Source organism: Andrena cerasifolii, chromosome 13, assembly GCF_050908995.1.
Source record: "Andrena cerasifolii isolate SP2316 chromosome 13, iyAndCera1_principal, whole genome shotgun sequence".
NCBI lineage: Eukaryota > Metazoa > Arthropoda > Insecta > Hymenoptera > Andrenidae > Andrena > Andrena cerasifolii.
In genome coordinates this window covers 4,164,179-4,181,733 of record NC_135130.1, presented here as the reverse complement: position 1 = coordinate 4,181,733, position 17,555 = coordinate 4,164,179, and the positions used below count along the sequence as shown (strand labels likewise).

At 41.3% G+C, this 17,555-nt stretch overlaps 1 protein-coding gene across 5 annotated transcripts in view; it reads right to left on the bottom strand.

The window, feature by feature from the left end:
• Positions 1 to 16,729, bottom strand: part of LOC143375981 (nucleolar protein 4-like) — a 139,485-nt gene extending 122,756 nt beyond the window's left edge. For 4 of the 5 annotated variants that reach the window (XR_013087008.1, XM_076825743.1, XM_076825740.1 and 1 more), the window contains exon 1: positions 15,494 to 16,729. Coding sequence is in view for 3 of the 5 variants with exons in the window: in XM_076825740.1 (XP_076681855.1) it covers positions 15,494 to 15,538 (45 nt within the window). In the remaining 2 variants the exon portion in view is untranslated. The remainder of the gene's footprint in view (positions 1 to 15,493) is intronic. The other variant, XM_076825741.1, reaches the window with a different exon arrangement.
• Between the last annotated feature and the right edge of the window lie 826 nt (positions 16,730 to 17,555).

Genomic DNA, 17,555 nt, shown 5'->3' with positions numbered 1-17,555 from the left:
TGTTTACTTGTAATTGCATGGTTTTATTCAGATATTGAAAGGCTTTTGTTTGTTATGCGTGGTGTGTAGATACCTATACAGATTGAGTTCTTTAGAAACGTGGGGAACAGTGGTTCCCAACCTTGTGGAGTCGAAACTGCTTTTTATAATGTTCAAATAACTTGCCACCGCACATATAAGGAGGGTTGCAAGTTATTTGGATATTATAAAAAACAGTTTCCTTATATGGGGGTTGCAAGTTATTTGAACATTATAAAAAGCAGTTTCGTACATTTAATAAGGTAAAGGAAACAGAGTAAAAATAGGTATTTCAGAATATAATTCTAACTTAATAGTGTTTAATTAGCTTAATACATGTATTAAGTATAGTTAAAGATATTTAATATATTTAATTATCTTATTTAGTGTGATGGTTGTGCTTAAATTTGCGTAACCAGCATCTAGTTTTTTTCATAAATGAAAAATCAGTCATGTAACCGTATTAAAATAATTAAGCGCTGTGAATCTCAATTATAAATAACCGCTGCGACCCCCAGAAAACACTTCGCGACCCCAACGGGGTCGCGACCCACTATTTGGGAACCACTGGTGTGGAGAAATTGTAGGTTAACTGCAGAATAATGCCAGGGGGTTGCGAAGCCTCTTTAAAAAAATTGTAAGGACAGTGCAAAGTGACTAGTAAATTTATACCGCAACGAAAACACTATAGTCAAAACTATTACAAATCAACGTGATTGAGAAACACCTGAAGAAGATACGTAGGTATGTGCAAATCCACGATGAGACGAAAATATCGTGTCCCCCATGAGACTTTAATCTCACGAGACAATTATTTTATTATTTTTCAATTATTTTGTCATTAGTTTCGTGGAACAACAATCTCGCGAGACAAGTTTCGTGATGTATTTTAAAAAATCTCCTCTCTCGCGACTATTTTCATTTTTTACATTTAGTTGCTGAGATGTCTGCCTCGTGATAGAAAAATTTCATGTAAAATCTCATCGTGGATTCGTACCTTAAACAACCTCATAACTTCTGGATTTTTGTAATTTCGAAGACATTCGGGTTCTGTGAATCCATCAAGTCGATTTCAATTATTTTTTAATTTGTAATAGTGTCCCGAGTCGATCAAGTACACAATATAGAATTAAATTACCTGAGGATTCGTGAATTAGAGGATCGAAACACTATGGCACCAGTTGCGTGCAGGCCCTGCACGTGTGTAGGTGAGTTAATTGCCTGAACGAATGGAAGCGATCGTGTGAATGATAAACTGGAGACTTCGACGTTGGTAGTGGGAGTACCTTTTCTCCGCGGCTAACTCAAGTGGTGGCGCGTCAGTGGGGCGATTTCGAGCGTTCATTCGACAAGGAAGATTTGTGTACCTGACGTGGACGAAAATGTGGTAAAATTTCTTGAAAAAATCTTGAAAATTTCACCTCCTCGAAATTCCATGTTCGACTGAACTCGAACTTAAAAATCCGAATTCAAACTAGAAAATATGTGAATCTCTAATATTTTTGAAATCACACTTTATTCCTAATTTCGAAGATTTTTAAAATTTTAGACCAAACTAGCTATCCTCGACATTGTATATATTATAAAACAGCGATTCTTAAAAAATAAACGCAGAAACTGGGTGAAAAGGGAATCGAAGATTCAGTGTTCCTGCACTTTGCAAGACTTTGAAAAAGTTTTTATACAAATTTTTTATTGCGCCTATGTTTGAGCAAATATTTTACTATCGACTGTTTTATTTTAGTGCGACTGAAAAGCCACGTACCGATTGTGCTTCTCGCGAAAGGAACGTATGGGAACAACACAGGCGAAGTGGACAGAGAAGGCGGAGCCATAGAAAAACAGCGTTTTGCACGCAGATCGATTTTCCGTCATTTACAAGCTCCATTAAGTACTCGAGGTCGTCGGTTAAAGAACGGAGCCCCTTATGCCCAAACCCTCGGGCTCCTACGACGACTTTGCACGTCCAGTAATTTAATCCTTTAACGAGAGAATCGCACGCCTCATTACCGCTCCGGGATTCCGCGTGCCTTCTGCAGCTTCGAACACCCTGTAAATCCGCCTTTACCCGCGCGATCGCGAGGATACCGCTAGGAATCACCTCGACAATTCAATTAAAAGTCCTCAAGTGTTCTAATTTAATTTTTCACGTCGCTGCTTAGACCCTAGTGTTAGGCCATCAAAATTCATAACTACAGGCTGCTTAAATTTGAGTAGTTATGCGAATTAAAAATTCCCTTTCTATTTCAAATTATTTAAGGGGGTATACCCGTTTGAACCCTCGGAAAATGTATACATTTTGTGGATTTTTTTACAAGTCAACGGTTTGATGCAGATTTCCCGTTTTTTAACTATGTTTACATAGTATTATGAACTACTTATAAAAAAAGTTTCAGTTAAAAAATTATTGTTTTTCGGAAGTTACGGATACATGTCCGAAAGTCTCTCGATTTTAGACGGCTAAACGGTGGCCCTAAAAACTCGCGCTACGTTCAACCAATTTACTTCAAATTTTGCATGCAGAATCATAATAAGATTCCACATCGTCCAACGAAGGCGATTTTGAAAATTTTGAAAAATAAAGAAATGGTGAGAGATCAAAGGTAAAGTTAAATTTTTCTAAGAGAAAAATCCACCTTTTTCCTTTATAAATAATAAACGGGGAATCGAAATAAAAAAAGCCTTCGTTGGACGATGTGGAATCTTATTATGATTCTGCATGCAAAATTTGAAGTAAATTGGTTGAACGTAGCGTGAGTTTTTAGGGCCACCGTTTAGCCGTCTAAAATCGAGAGACTTTCGGACATGTATCCGTAACTTCCGAAAAACAATAGTTTTTTAACTGAAACTTTTTTTATAAGTAGTTCATAATACTATGTAAACATAGTTAAAAAACGGGAAATCTGCATCAAACCGTTGACTTGTAAAAAAATCCACAAAATGTATACATTTTCCGAGGGTTCAAACGGGTATACCCCCTTAACTTCGTTCGAATGAAAAATCAGTGCAACAGTTTTATTTGTGCTTCTGTGCTCCATTGAGTGACCCCAATAAAATCAAAATAAATTACAGTATAGTAATTAGGTCCTACGATTAGTTTCCGCCGGGCCAAATCAAGTTAACTTTGTATTTCGAATAGTCAAATGCATTTGACTATTCGAGTAGTTATGCGAATTAAAAATCCCCTTTCTATTTCAAATTATTTAACTTCGTTCGAATGAAAAATCAATGCAACAGTTTTATTTGTGTTTCTGTGCTCCATTGAGTGACCCTAATAAAATCAAAATAAATTACAGTATAGTAATTAGGTCCTACGATTATTTTCCGCCGGGCCAAATCAAGTTAACTTTGTATTTCGAATAGTCAAATGCATTTGACTATTCGAGTAGTTATGCGAATTAAAAATTCCCTTTCTACTTCAAATTATTTAACTTCGTTCGAATGAAAAATCAGTGCAACAGTTTTATTTGTGTTTCTGTGCTCCATTGAGTGACCCCAATAAAATCAAAATAAATTACAGTATAGTAATTAGGTCCTACGATTATTTTCCGCCGGGCCAAATCAAGTTAACTTTGTATTTCGAATAGTCAAATGCATTTGACTATTCGAGTAGTTATGCGAATTAAAAATTCCCTTTCTATTTCAAATTATTTAACTTCGTTCGAATGAAAAATCAGTGCAACAGTTTTATTTGTGCTTCTGTGCTCCATTGAGTGACCCCAATAAAATCAAAATAAATTACAGTATAGTAATTAGGTCCTACGATTAGTTTCCGCCGGGCCAAATCAAGTTAACTTTGTATTTCGAATAGTCAAATGCATTTGACTATTCGAGTAGTTATGCGAATTAAAAATCCCCTTTCTATTTCAAATTATTTAACTTCGTTCGAATGAAAAATCAATGCAACAGTTTTATTTGTGTTTCTGTGCTCCATTGAGTGACCCTAATAAAATCAAAATAAATTACAGTATAGTAATTAGGTCCTACGATTATTTTCCGCCGGGCCAAATCAAGTTAACTTTGTATTTCGAATAGTCAAATGCATTTGACTATTCGAGTAGTTATGCGAATTAAAAATTCCCTTTCTACTTCAAATTATTTAACTTCGTTCGAATGAAAAATCAGTGCAACAGTTTTATTTGTGTTTCTGTGCTCCATTGAGTGACCCCAATAAAATCAAAATAAATTACAGTATAGTAATTAGGTCCTACGATTATTTTCCGCCGGGCCAAATCAAGTTAACTTTGTATTTCGAATAGTCAAATGCATTTGACTATTCGAGTAGTTATGCGAATTAAAAATTCCCTTTCTATTTCAAATTATTTAACTTCGTTCGAATGAAAAATCAGTGCAACAGTTTTATTTGTGCTTCTGTGCTCCATTGAGTGACCCCAATAAAATCAAAATAAATTACAGTATAGTAATTAGGTCCTACGATTATTTTCCGCCGGGCCAAATCAAGTTAACTTTGTATCTCGAATAGTCAAATGCATTTGACTATTCGAGTAGTTATGCGAATTAAAAATTCCCTTTCTATTTCAAATTATTTAACTTCGTTCGAATGAAAAATCAGTGCAACAGTTTTATTTGTGCTTCTGTGCTCCATTGAGTGACCCCAATAAAATCAAAATAAATTACAGTATAGTAATTAGGTCCTACGATTATTTTCCGCCGGGCCAAATCAAGTTAACTTTGTATCTCGAATAGTCAAATGCATTTGACTATTCGAGTAGTTATGCGAATTAAAAATTCCCTTTCTATTTCAAATTATTTAACTTCGTTCGAATGAAAAATCAGTGCAACAGTTTTATTTGTGTTTCTGTGCTTCATTGAGTGACCCTAATAAAATCAAAATAAATTACAGTATAGTAATTAGGTGCTACGATTATTTTCCGCCGGGCCAAATCAAGTTAACTTTGTATTTCGAATAGTCAAATGCATTTGGACCCCTTCACTTTCATTCAGCACTTACAACTAATAATACTTATTTTTATGAGTTAAATCGTATACATCGTTGTAATATCTTGTTACATCCCACGCGATAAAAAAATCCTCCGCCACGGCAAGCGTCATCCGACAAAGACGAATAATCAAAACCCCACGAAACACTTGAACAACTTTCCCAGGCCAGAAGAGTTCTTTTGTTAGCCGCTACACCTTCACAAACAGTTATTCCTCCGCTTTGACTGAAAAGTGACGACGTGCATAGCACAATGCGCTGTTCGAATAGGCAGGCAGAGGCAGAGAATAAATATTACATCGCGAGGAGGGGAGGATTAACGGCGTTAAAAGCGCCCCAGTTACAAGCGTTTCTTCTTGTTTCCTTTTGAACGCCTCGTTTATTCTCGGCAAATCCAGCTTAACTTTTGTCGCGCACCGCAAACCGAACCCAAGGGGAAACGGCCAACGCGTCGTGTATTCGAGACGAATCCGTCGTTATCGAATTAGGTATGCGTCGATCCTTCGACGAGCGCGGCCGACTCGTGGCTTCTCCCTGTCACGGGCTGATTCATACTCTGCGCCCGGTCAGGGGCGAAATATTTTTCAATGCACTCCGCGAGAGATAGGTGCATTATCGCACCGCCGGTGACACTGATAAGAAATTATGGTGGCGGCACAGTAAGTCTGTGGTCGACAAAGGTAATGCGCTAATTTATTGGATTTTTTGAAAATTCGCTAGGAGGGTGAGGGATGACTTTGTTAATGGAAATTTGACAGAGTGTAAAGAATGTGATGGGGATAGTCTCTGTGGGTGAATTTAGAAATCTGAATCAATGGAGAATAAAGTTGCTTAAAACATTTGGCGCAAAATTTATTTTAAATATTACATTCAAGGGCGATTTTTTCTGTATAAATGTGTGTTATAGGGGATGGAAGGGTAAAAGCTATAAGAGGAACTGTGTGGCGTAAGTGAACCGTATTTTTTTCGCAAAAAAAAAGGTTAAAGATTGGACCAATCACATAGAGTGGGCAGAGCGATTCCCCCACTCTGTCTACTTAGCTTGCGGAGAGAGGGAAATCATATGTGGCCCTTCACTCGCGAACTGTACTGTAGCAGATTATTTATACTCCAAAGATAATTTGTATACTTTTTTATAGCACATAAGTACTATTATTTAATCTCGCTAATTCTATTGTTTTGTTACTGCTTTATAATTGGGACAGCAATTCTTCTTCGGACCGAGCGCAATTTTGTCTACGCATTCGTTATAGCCTGGTAATTTTAAAGCGTAGAAGAATACCAAAATTTTCATGCTCGCGTGTAACATTCGGATAGTACCATAAAATTTAATAATTTTGAAAGTAGTAACGTTGGGATCAGAGCAGTTAATGCATATAACGAATCCGCCACACTAATCCAATTTGTACTAAACGAAAAATGCATACATATATCTACGCCGTTTAAGGGAGGAAAGTAGATTATCCAGAAATTTTAAAAGCCGCCATTATTACCAATCGTACCTGCACCAGCCGCGGCCGAATTAAAATTCGCGCTGTAGCGGATCCCGGGCTAACGTATTGCCGCGCGCTGTGAATCAACTATAAAGAATTTCAGTGACGGGCAAACGGGTATGCGAAATGTTATGCAATGGATTTTACGCGACAAAGTTCAATTTGTGCGCCACCGCCTGGGGCAATCCATTTTAACAAAAACCCTTCGCATATTTTGTTAACTTGTAATTAGTTCACGTAACCGAATGAACAGCCTGAACCAAGCTTAACGAACCCCTAGGTACAGTCATAAGAAAAATAACAAAGGGGTGAGAAAAAAATTACATAGAAAGTACGAAATTTTTTTAAAAACCCGAATTAGATCAAACCGAAAGTCTGCTCCTCCAGGCGCATCTAATGATCCAAGAGTGAACGCAGCAATACGAAGCATAAAATTTCAATAGAATTTGCAACCTGGAAAATTTCTATCGGGACGACATTAATTTGAAATTAACTGTAAATAGGACTTGAGACATTATTCTCTTTCATATTTTTTCTATTACTTTCTGTTTTTGTTTTAGTGGTAGGTAAGGCTTGTTTCTCTACTCTCTGTCTTTTTTCACTTCTTTCTGTCACGAAATGGATCTCCCTCGTCTATTCTAAATAAATAAATAAATAATTATTAAGTAACTCAGAATTAAGTGAATATCGAAATTGATTTGCTGTGGCGAGTGCTACAGTCTGAGCAAATCCAATTGGCAACTGGAGGATACTGTACGAGCTGCCCCCATCACACAGTCCACCAACCCCTTTTTACTTCACCCCACACGTAAAACCAGAACTACAGAACCATAACTCCAAACTGCTATTTGTACAAGTTACAAATCACACAATTACCAAGTCCCAAAAAAATCCAAAACCCCCTCCTCCACTGCTTCTAAATCTGTGCCCCTCCAAGCTCGCTAAGAGCCCAACTCAAGACCAGTCCCGTCGCCGAAACTTTTCGTTACCCCGAAACCATTCATCCGCGCCAACCGCGATTTAAAGGGTCAAAGTACGCGGTCGTCCTTAATTATCTCGTTCGCCGCGCGTTCGACGCGGGGCTGCAAAGTGGCTGGAAGCGCGGGACGGTTCGAGGAGCGCACCCTGTGCGGTCGGCGGAGGGGTGAAAAACTTATAAAACCAGCGGGAAGAAAGCTGGCTCGTCGTGGAAGCGAACGAAAGGGAATCGGGAGGGAGACAGAGAAGATTGATTACCCTGGTGAGCGAAGGAGCGGGACAAAAGAGGGGGGAGGCGAGAGAGGGAGGGACGAGGAGGACGGGCGGGGGTGCGAGGGGTGGTTGGAAAAATATAACCTGTTGGACCGAGAGAACGAGAGGGGCGCAAGCGCGACCGGCAGGGACGGGATTCAATGAACGAAAGAGGGAAAGAGAGGAAAAGAGGGGCGGCAGAGAGCGTTGGAGGGGGGAGCGCAACGAGAGAGGGGAATGGACACTGCGGAGGGGGAAGGACGCGGATGTCCCGAACCTGCCTTAATTCCAACTTGACTTTCGCGGTTCGATTCTGATCGGATCGATCTACTAGCGCGCCAGCGAGTGAACCAGCCACCGATATTTACCGTTGCTCTCTTCCGCGCGCTCCCTCCTCCCTCGCGGCGCGCGCGTTTATCGCGTGTCGTATCGGCTCGAATCGGAAGCTCTAGGAGCGTTCTCGAGTCGAAACGATTTGTCGCCTTTCTTGGCTCGACACAGCTACGCTGGCGAAAGTGAGAGGGGTTTTTGAATAGATTGGGAAAGGGAGAACACCTTGTCAAAATTGACGATGGTGCTGATACTCGTGCGAGTACAGAAGAAAATTCATTCCAACCCTAATTCTTCTTTCTGCGATTGTACAGCACTGAATGCTTAAATCTCGGGCGACGTTTGTTAGTAATTATTATTATTATTATTGAGCGGGTGTATTCCAATTTACTTTACACTGATAAGAATAATTACAAAAAGGATTTACATATGAACTAAAATTAACGTAGAGTAACGCACGACTCAGACGGAAAGAATGACTGGTTCTTTTTAGAGGCCGTGCGTGTCAACATTTCTACGCATCAAATCGCGTAAGTGATTTTTAAACGGAGAGGGTGTGCCGCAAGGGAAATTAACACAACTGTTGTAGGCGTTAGCTTACTAATCAACATTAGCAGCAGTTTTGTATACATGAGACTTAAGGGGTCAGTCCACTGTGACGATTTGAAAAATTAAGTTTTTTTTAAAGATTTTTTTCTTCGTAGATACAACATATAATGTAATAAATCTTTTTGGTATTTATTAAGCTACTCTTATATTATACAAAAAAATTTAAAGAATTTTTTTTAATTTGTTTTAAAGCTTTAAACGAGTTTGTCTCGAAACGACATTTTTTTTCAAATGGTGCAGGTGATTGCAAAGAAACTATTCGACTAATCAGTCTGAAATTTTTACACGTTATTCAGCACGTCAGTGGATATAGCCGGGACTATGGAAACCTTTTTTTATTAATCATTTCATACTTTTTACGAGGCAAAATGCTTGAAAAATTCACCGTATTTCGACACTTAAACTTCGAACTTCCGCCATTTTGTTAATTCTTTATCAGTAAATATAATCCTACTCCCGGCCATAGCCACTGATGTGCTGAATAACGTGGAAAAATTTCAGACTGATTGGTCAAACAGTTTTTTTGCAATCACCTGCACCAGTTGAAAAAAGGCGTTTTGAGATAATCGCGTTTAAAGTTTTAAAACAAATGAAAAGAAATTCTTTTAAATATTTTCGTATAATACAAGAGTACATTAATAAATACCAAAAAGATTTATTGCATTATATGTTGTATATCCGGAGAAAAAAATCTTGAAATTATGTTGGAATGTGTACAACGATAGACTGTTCCTAGAGTCAGAGTGTCAGGGACTTTAAGGACCCGGTAATTTATGAGTTTCCTTTCTTTCGCTACAGGAGACCCAAAAGAGGGGGAAACGGTCTTCTCGACCCCTGCGCTTCTCAGTCCGAGAAAACCCTCTGAACGGATAACTTGTATCGCGCTAAAGACAGTATTCTTTCTATTACTTTTAGTTTAAGTTTTATACAGCTCTTATTATTATTATTATACTGACGTTCGACTGTGTAACTTTTATTTTCTTGACTAAATAAACATTATATTCTAACAAATTATATTTCCGAGCATCTGCAGTTTCGAAGTGAACCGAGAATTCGAGGCTCCAGCCGCCAATTGCGTAAACTGAACGCTGCACATGAGCGTGGACTGAGCAAAACCGCAGTGCTGCAAAAACGAGGGAAGGGTAGATTGACGTTCGAAACGACTCGGTTACATCGCCGATATTAATTGTTACATTAAACCAAAGCATTCGTCGCGGCTGACAAACATGTCCGAGACTCGATGAGAACGAAACAGGTATGCGATCATCGTCGAAACCTCCCGAATTGTTTTAAATTTCGCTTCACCGGTGACAAAAGAAACCTCTAGGGTGTGAAAGATTCAAAGGCTTTTGCGGCGAGCGCAGTTTTCGAGTCGATCATTGCCGTGCCGTCAACAGGATAACCGCCGATGGTGTATGGATTTTGCAAGCGAGTGGAGACACAGTATTCTGTGGATTAATTTATGCGGATGGACGATCGATGAGTTAATGAGGTACGAGGAGTAGGGAGGGCTAGCGTCCAGTTTCGACAAATATTGCTTTAGTCCCATTAAATTCGACAGATCCTAGGTTCTTGGGGCGGAGGGGTCGTTTAAAAGTGGGGAATAAATTGTAGATAATAAACTAAAGCGAGGGGAGTAAATCCGTTCACACGGTCAGGTTGTTTCGAAAAGATTTTTCATGCACCACCTTTCTGTTCTTTTTCCTTTAATTTCCTTCGAAATAATTCCCTCGACGATCCGATCGCAGCATATGCAATTAATCGTAGATTTTAACGATGTTCCGAGCGGCAACCCCGCCCACAAGCCACCCCAAAATCACATTTCCGCGTCAATTACCTCAACGCGAGTAATTAGGATACATATCCAACGAACGAATTGAGAATATGTAAATATAATAATAAAATTACGGGTGGTTACAATCGGCACCCCTTTCGCGCGTAAGTGACTTAAAACACCCTAAATATGAATGGAAAAACAGTTCGACACGAATGCCGATGAATTTCAGCGGTGCTGCAATATAATGTGGTTTAAAAATCAGTGGGTTATACGTTTTATCGAAGAGCGTTCGTTCAACATACAATTTAAATTAAATTCTTACGCCTAATTTGAATAGAGATCATTTGACGAAAAGACTGAATTCCAAATGGATGAAAAAGGGATACAAAGCAATTAGCGAACAATTTGCAATAATTAAAGCGGTTAAACTTTTCTATTTTCTTAGCAGGTGCCCATACTGTTAAATAATAATAATTATAATAATAATAATAATAATAATAACAATAATAATAATAATAATAATAATAATAATAATGTTAAATAATAATAATAATAATAATGTTAAGTAATAAAATTCTTCATGACTTCTAGATTAGAAATATTATTTCAAAAGATCCCCTAAAACGTATATTCGTATGAATAAAAGTGTCTGACAAAAAATGCGAAAAATACAGCGCAGCAATTTTTATTCCACTACAAACTACTTCTGCAAGCTTATTCTACTAAACAATTCAAAAACTACGGCTACAGTTCTCCAAAAAAAATTCAGTATTCCCAATACCTATTAATCAAAACTCTATTATCAGCTATTTATAAATCAATGCGGTCTTCGAGGAATTTCGAAACTAATTTTCGAAATGGAGTACTTCAACTTGATCGATAAGGAATTTTCAAAGTCCATCCTCCACATTTTCGTTTCAAGTCTCTAACACATTAATGCGAAAAAATCCAAACGCTAAAATGCAAAATTGAGAAATTCAAAATATGCAGTTAGAAAATACTGTTAAACAGGAAAAACTGTTTAGAGAGCCGGCACGCCTGATCACGGAGATTCTTTGATCGAGCACGTGCTCCGATCGGGCTCCTTGGAAACGCGAGCCGCGTATTATCTTTCGCGCGTGATATACAGGTCTAATCTGCCCGAGGTGAGGAAAAAGTTCCGCGATAAGCCGGATCTGGACAAGTCCGTCATTGACTAGCGTCCATTTCATCGATTCTACGCGAAAATCCGCGAGTTCTGCGTGTTTCCCAACATGTAACAACAATCTAATCAGAGACTGACTTCCAGCGAAACGATCACTCGAAAATGATTACGTAACTATTTTAGTAGAGAAATAAACAAATATCCTTGGAACATCGAAGGGAAATCAAATCATAATTCCTTCGACTAAAATTCTGTTTTACTCTAGCCCAAAGTTTTCTTGCAAACTGACGTTATGGAACACTGTTTCAGACGAACAGCATTGTTTAAAACAATAAAAGGGGTAATATTAGAAATATTCTTCTTGAAGATTGCCTCGATGGATATTACATTTACCTTTTGGTAGCTTGTTCTTTTTCGAGGATATTCAGTTTTTGGAAAAAGTAATTCTTTCAATTCTACCAATTTTGAATTTACTCTAAGGTATTTAATAGTATCCAAAATAATTTATGATTTTTTATTAGAAAAGCGTTGGGGAAGATTTGTTGATATTCCTACGTTTATATTATTCTTCGTGGCATGAAAATCTATTCTTTCCACATAGAAAGGGAACGTTTGGTGTCCTTCCTTACTGAATACCCACAGGTGTAATTTAGGAACATTAAAATCTTTTAAAGAAATCGAAAGTTCATGTTAATTCTGATAATCTTTAATTGGACATATTTTTGAGACAACGCATGCAAAAAGAATTACAAAGGCACACATTTCCTGCGCTATTGATCGCTGAACGCGTCTGACCACGGACAATCCGTTTCCCCTTGTCCTCTTATACTTCGTTTCTTTCGTGCGCTTGGATCGTATACAATTTACTATCGTGTATCTTTTCGTATGACTTTGATATCTTTGATTTTGAAAATCGTTTCGAGTGACACTTGCTCAAATTCACGAAAGTCCGGTGAAATTTAAAATTTTGTTCTGTATAAGCAGGTAAGTCCTCCACGTGATAAAATTTCTTCACTTTAAATTTCAAATCTAAGATGTACATATACATTTCTAACTAACTGAAGTAACACAAAATACCAATATAGACTACACGAACGCCGCGCAGGGTGAAAAATTTTCATAGTTACACGATCGATAAAGTGATTGGTATCCAGCTTGCTTTGGTCAAAATATCGAACTCTGAATACCTAGTCACCAATCAGGTAATAATATTTTCTCCCTACTAACATTTAATGCGGCACAATTAATAAAATTAAACATACGATTAATGCAAGAATATTTTTATATTTTACATTATTCGAGCTGCATATGCACACCCCATATAAAATCCAAACTTTTGGTACGAACTATTTATTTAATATTTTTCTAGCACATACCCCAACACCGACTTAACACTCAGCTACGAACAAACTGATTTCTATAACTCAGAACTAAAGCATCTCGAAAGTGTAAACAGGCACACGTGCTGACGATTCACATTAACAGGAAACTACACGGCAGTGTTCCTTTAAACAACGCAACGACGCAGCCGGCGGTTAATGAGTCAATACGCGTTAAGCGTCGCCGTCGCAACTTTTCCCGAACGGGAAATTCGTGTAACTCTTTCAATTAAAACTTTCGCGGGGCGTGCGCGCGCACCCCTCGCCCCGCCGCTGCTTCCAAAAAACACGAGGGGCAGGGAAAAAAAAAATTAGAGTGCGTCGGAATAATGAGATCCGCGGGACGAGTGGCTCGCGCGAGCGGAAACTCGATTTTCAAACTCGATTCCACCCCGCTCTTGGATTCCCCGGCCGTTACGAAAATTATTCGCCCCTTGGAACGTGCCCCGTTCGTCGCGCCGCGGTTTACACAGATTGCGGCGGTAATGGGGGCACGGTCGCAAATTGGGCGATACCTTGCGCAAAAATAAATCGAAATTGCGGAGTGACGATTTTTCGAGCGGGGCTTCGTTTTTGAGAAAGTCGGTTCTAAGTAGGAAGTATGCTTGGAGTGGGCAACCTGGAGGACGCCGCGGTTGGATTGGCTATTCGAATGGGACTGTGTTTAAATTGCGAGGATCGATGATTATAAATCAAGGGTAGGGGGTTTAGTATTGTCTTAATGACGCAGGATGCAGCAGGAAAGATACAAAGTTCAATTGAAAGTGCGTAAAAGTGTAGGGAAGGGAGAAGGGGTGTTATTAAACCTAACCTCAATATTCAAACTTTCTGGTTACTTTGCGTTTATATAAAACGTCTGGGTTAGGTCTGGGTGTTATTAAACCTAACCTCAATATTCAAACTTTTTGGTTACTTTGCATTTATTTAAAACGTCTGGGTTACGTCTGGGTGTTATTAAACCTAACCTCAATATTCAAACTTTTTGGTTACTTTGCACTTATATAAAATGTCTGGGTTAGGTCTGGGTGTTATTAAACCTAACCTCAATATTCAAACTTTTTGGTTACTTTGCATTTATTTAAAATGTCTCGGTTAGGTCTGGGTGTTATTAAATCTAACCTCAATATTCAAACCTTTTGGTTACTTTGCTTTTATATAAAATAACTGGGTTAGGTCTGGGTGTTATTAAACCTAACCTCAATATTCAAACTTTTTGGTTACTTTGCACTTATACAAAACGTCTGGGTTAGGTCTGGGTGTTATTAAACCTAACCTCAATATTCAAACTTTTTGGTTACTTTGCATTTATATAAAATAACTGGGTTAGGTCTGGGTGTTATTAAACCTAACCTCAATATTCAAACTTTTTGGTGACTTTGCACTTATATAAAACGTCTGGGTTAGGTCTGGGTGTTATTAAACCTAACCTCAATATTCAAACTTTTTGGTTACTTTGCACTTATATAAAATGTCTGGGTTAGGTCTGGGTGTTATTAAACCTAACCTCAATATTCAAACTTTTTGGTTACTTTGCTCTTATATAAAATGTCTGGGTTAGGTCTGGGTGTTAATAAACCTAACCTAAATATTCAAACTTTGTGGTTACTTTGCATTTATATAAAATAACTGGGTTAGGTCTGGGTGTTATTAAACCTAACCTCAATATTTAAAGTTTTTGGTTACTTTGCATTTATATAAAATGTCGTTAAACACGTGTCTCTTTAATCGAGCCGGAATTTAAGCGTGTTGGATAGTGGCAGTAACTGATACGTTTCACATGAAATGTAATATGTAACTAAAACAATACCAAGTATAATATGTAAATCTGTAAGTAAATGCTTAACAACTGCAAATTTCATGGTTCCATTTCCAACAAATCGTGAACTTGATGACGACAAATCTACTCCAATTGGTATGCTAGCTCAGACACAGAAATTCCAATATTTCTATGAACAGACGCGAAGTGCAAATGCAATTGCATTTTTTCACATGGAGCAACCCCTTAATCGTCAAAGTTCAACGCCTAGGAAGCTCCAAAACTCTGTTCGTTAGCTTCTGTAAATTACGCATCCTATGACAAGAGGTTGATAAATTTCTGGAATTTAACACCGAGCCATTTCCAACCTTGACATCGATCACGACCAATATTTACAAACACCGAGGTCGAGTAGGAATATAATTCCATAAGAACACAGGAATTTTTCAAATCGATTCCCTCGAAAACGGAGTGTATTTCGTAAAAAAAAAAACACCCCCCGCGCCACGATTTCGACTTATTTTTCATACCACCCCGAAGCCAGGTTGCACCAGCCGCTTCCGCCGCACCCTGCGTGCGTGCGTGGTGCGTGGACACGCGCGCGCCAGAATTTCACACGACACTTTGGCCATAGCGGCAAACAAACGGACAACCTTGAACCACGCGGTTGCTCTGCGTTAAACTTTGACACCCGGCGGACTTTTTGCCCGCGCGGAATATCTGCGACTGATTTACAGGCCCTCGCCGCGGAAAAAGTCCCGATCACGTGGCGGTACGGTGGCAATCGGTCGACTCACCTTGAGGTGCTGCATGGTGACAGTGCCCTTTCGCTTGGCGGACATATTCAGTCCCGACGCGGCTGTCCTTCTTCTCCTATTGGAGCGGCGATCGTCCGTCTGCTTCTTTTCCGTCGCGTGTCCGTTCCACGATCCTCCGTCGCGCCCGCGCTATCAACTTTTTTTTTCTTTTAAACCTTCCCCGTCACACCACTCACGCCCCCGAAAGCACCGGTGTCCACGGAACGATAGCAGCGGCGAGTCGAGGCTCCTTTCGCGTCTCCACCTTTGCCGCCGTCGATCCGCTGTCCTTGCTCCGTTCGACCGCGGATAATACACGCGGGGCAGAGTGGGAGAGGTAGAGGGGCTGCGAGACAGAAAGAGACCGCGCGTATTCGTCTCGATAGCGCGTCTCACCCACGAACTTTCTCAGGAGTTTAGTTTCTGGAGTTATAGTCCCGTCTCCGTTCGACGCCCGCGCTCCGTCTCCTTCCAAGCCCCGACGCGTGTACACAGCGCGCGCTCCGTCCTCGTCCGGCGCACGTCCCAGGAACTTTAAATTCGCGCACAACAACACCGCGCAGTGGCGCCGCGATAAAACTCCCGCGGTTCACGCGGTGCCGGGTGTCGGCGCAGAGGGATAGCAGGACGAGCCCGCTCCGAAAACTGTCCTAGCCGCTGGGGATCCTGGATTCCGCTCACGTACCCGATGCTTGCACGGATCAGCCTCTATACAGTCCATCGAGTCGAGGCAACACTGTCGGAATCGCGATCAGCTGGTCGATCGAGAGCCTCGTGCATCACGCAGAGATGAGGAGCAGGAACACACACCGGGTGGTGCGTTTCGATGGGCAAGCTGCCTTGCCCCGGCTATTCTTCCAGGCCGCGAGAAATGTCACACACACGCGCGCACACTGGCCGGCGGCCGTGCCCCGCGCGCCCAACCGCGGGGGTGGTAAACAAGAGGGAAAAATACCGCTCCGAGTGGTTCCCTCGTGCACGAGAGTCTCGCGTGCCCGCGCACGCCGCGGATCTCGGCCGTTGAAAATCGGCGACCCTCGCGCGCGATCCTCGTCCCGTCCCTGTCTCGATTGTGTTCACTCTGTCAGGCGTATGCCGCGAGACGAGGGGACGTGGGTGCGTGGACAGCAACGCGACGATTCTCAGTTTCTAGTGCGATAGCTGAGAGAGCGCCACGCTCGTAGACAAAATCACAGGACGTCCTCGCATCACGAGCGCTCACGGCAAACTGGCGACTGGCGTCGCGGCGGCGACCCCTTCCCCTCGGCCACCTCACCCTTTCCACTACTCTCCTCACCGCCTCCACGCCGCTCCCTGTTCCTCTCGGCTCCCCTACGACTCCTCACCCTAACCACGCCAACCTCACTCCACGTTTCACCCATACCCCGCTCTCCCTTAGCTTCTCACTCCACGTCTCCCTCTCTCTCTCTCCCTCTCTCTGTATGCCATCATCCTCCCCGCCTCTGCTGCGCCTTTACCGTACCCCACGTTTCGTCTTTGTCCCTCGCTCACGCCGCGCCCTGCCATGACCTGCACCGCTCTTGCTCCCCAGCAGTCCTCCACGAACGCGTCAACCCTCTCTCCCTCGCCCTTTCGTTCCGTTCTCGTCTCTCTTCTCCCATTTACGCTCCTCTCTTTATCCGTCCAACCGTGTCCCACTCTCTGTCTCTCTCCCTCTCTCACTCTGTCTGTCTCTCTGCTTTCCTTTCTGCCGTTCCAGCGCCCTTGCCTGAGCTCCCCTCGCCGCCCGACCCCCAGGCCGCGAAGGCGGCAGCGGAGGCGGTAAGGTAGGGTCTGTCACCATCAGAACACAGAAGAGGCCGCTGGACGGGTAACTTCAAGGGAAAGGGGCGCAAGGGGCCGCACACGAGCGTCAGTAGGGCTTTCCGGGGGGGTGGGAGGGTGAGGTAGGGAGATATACCTTTGCCTGCGGAAGATGGGGTGAAGGGGGGCTAGCGAGGGGCCAAGGGGCGCCCAGTACTCATCGGCCGAAGGGGCTTCCACGGGTGTGTTAGGCTTGTGCTTAGGAGGGTATGCGCTGTATACAGGGTCAGCGTTATAT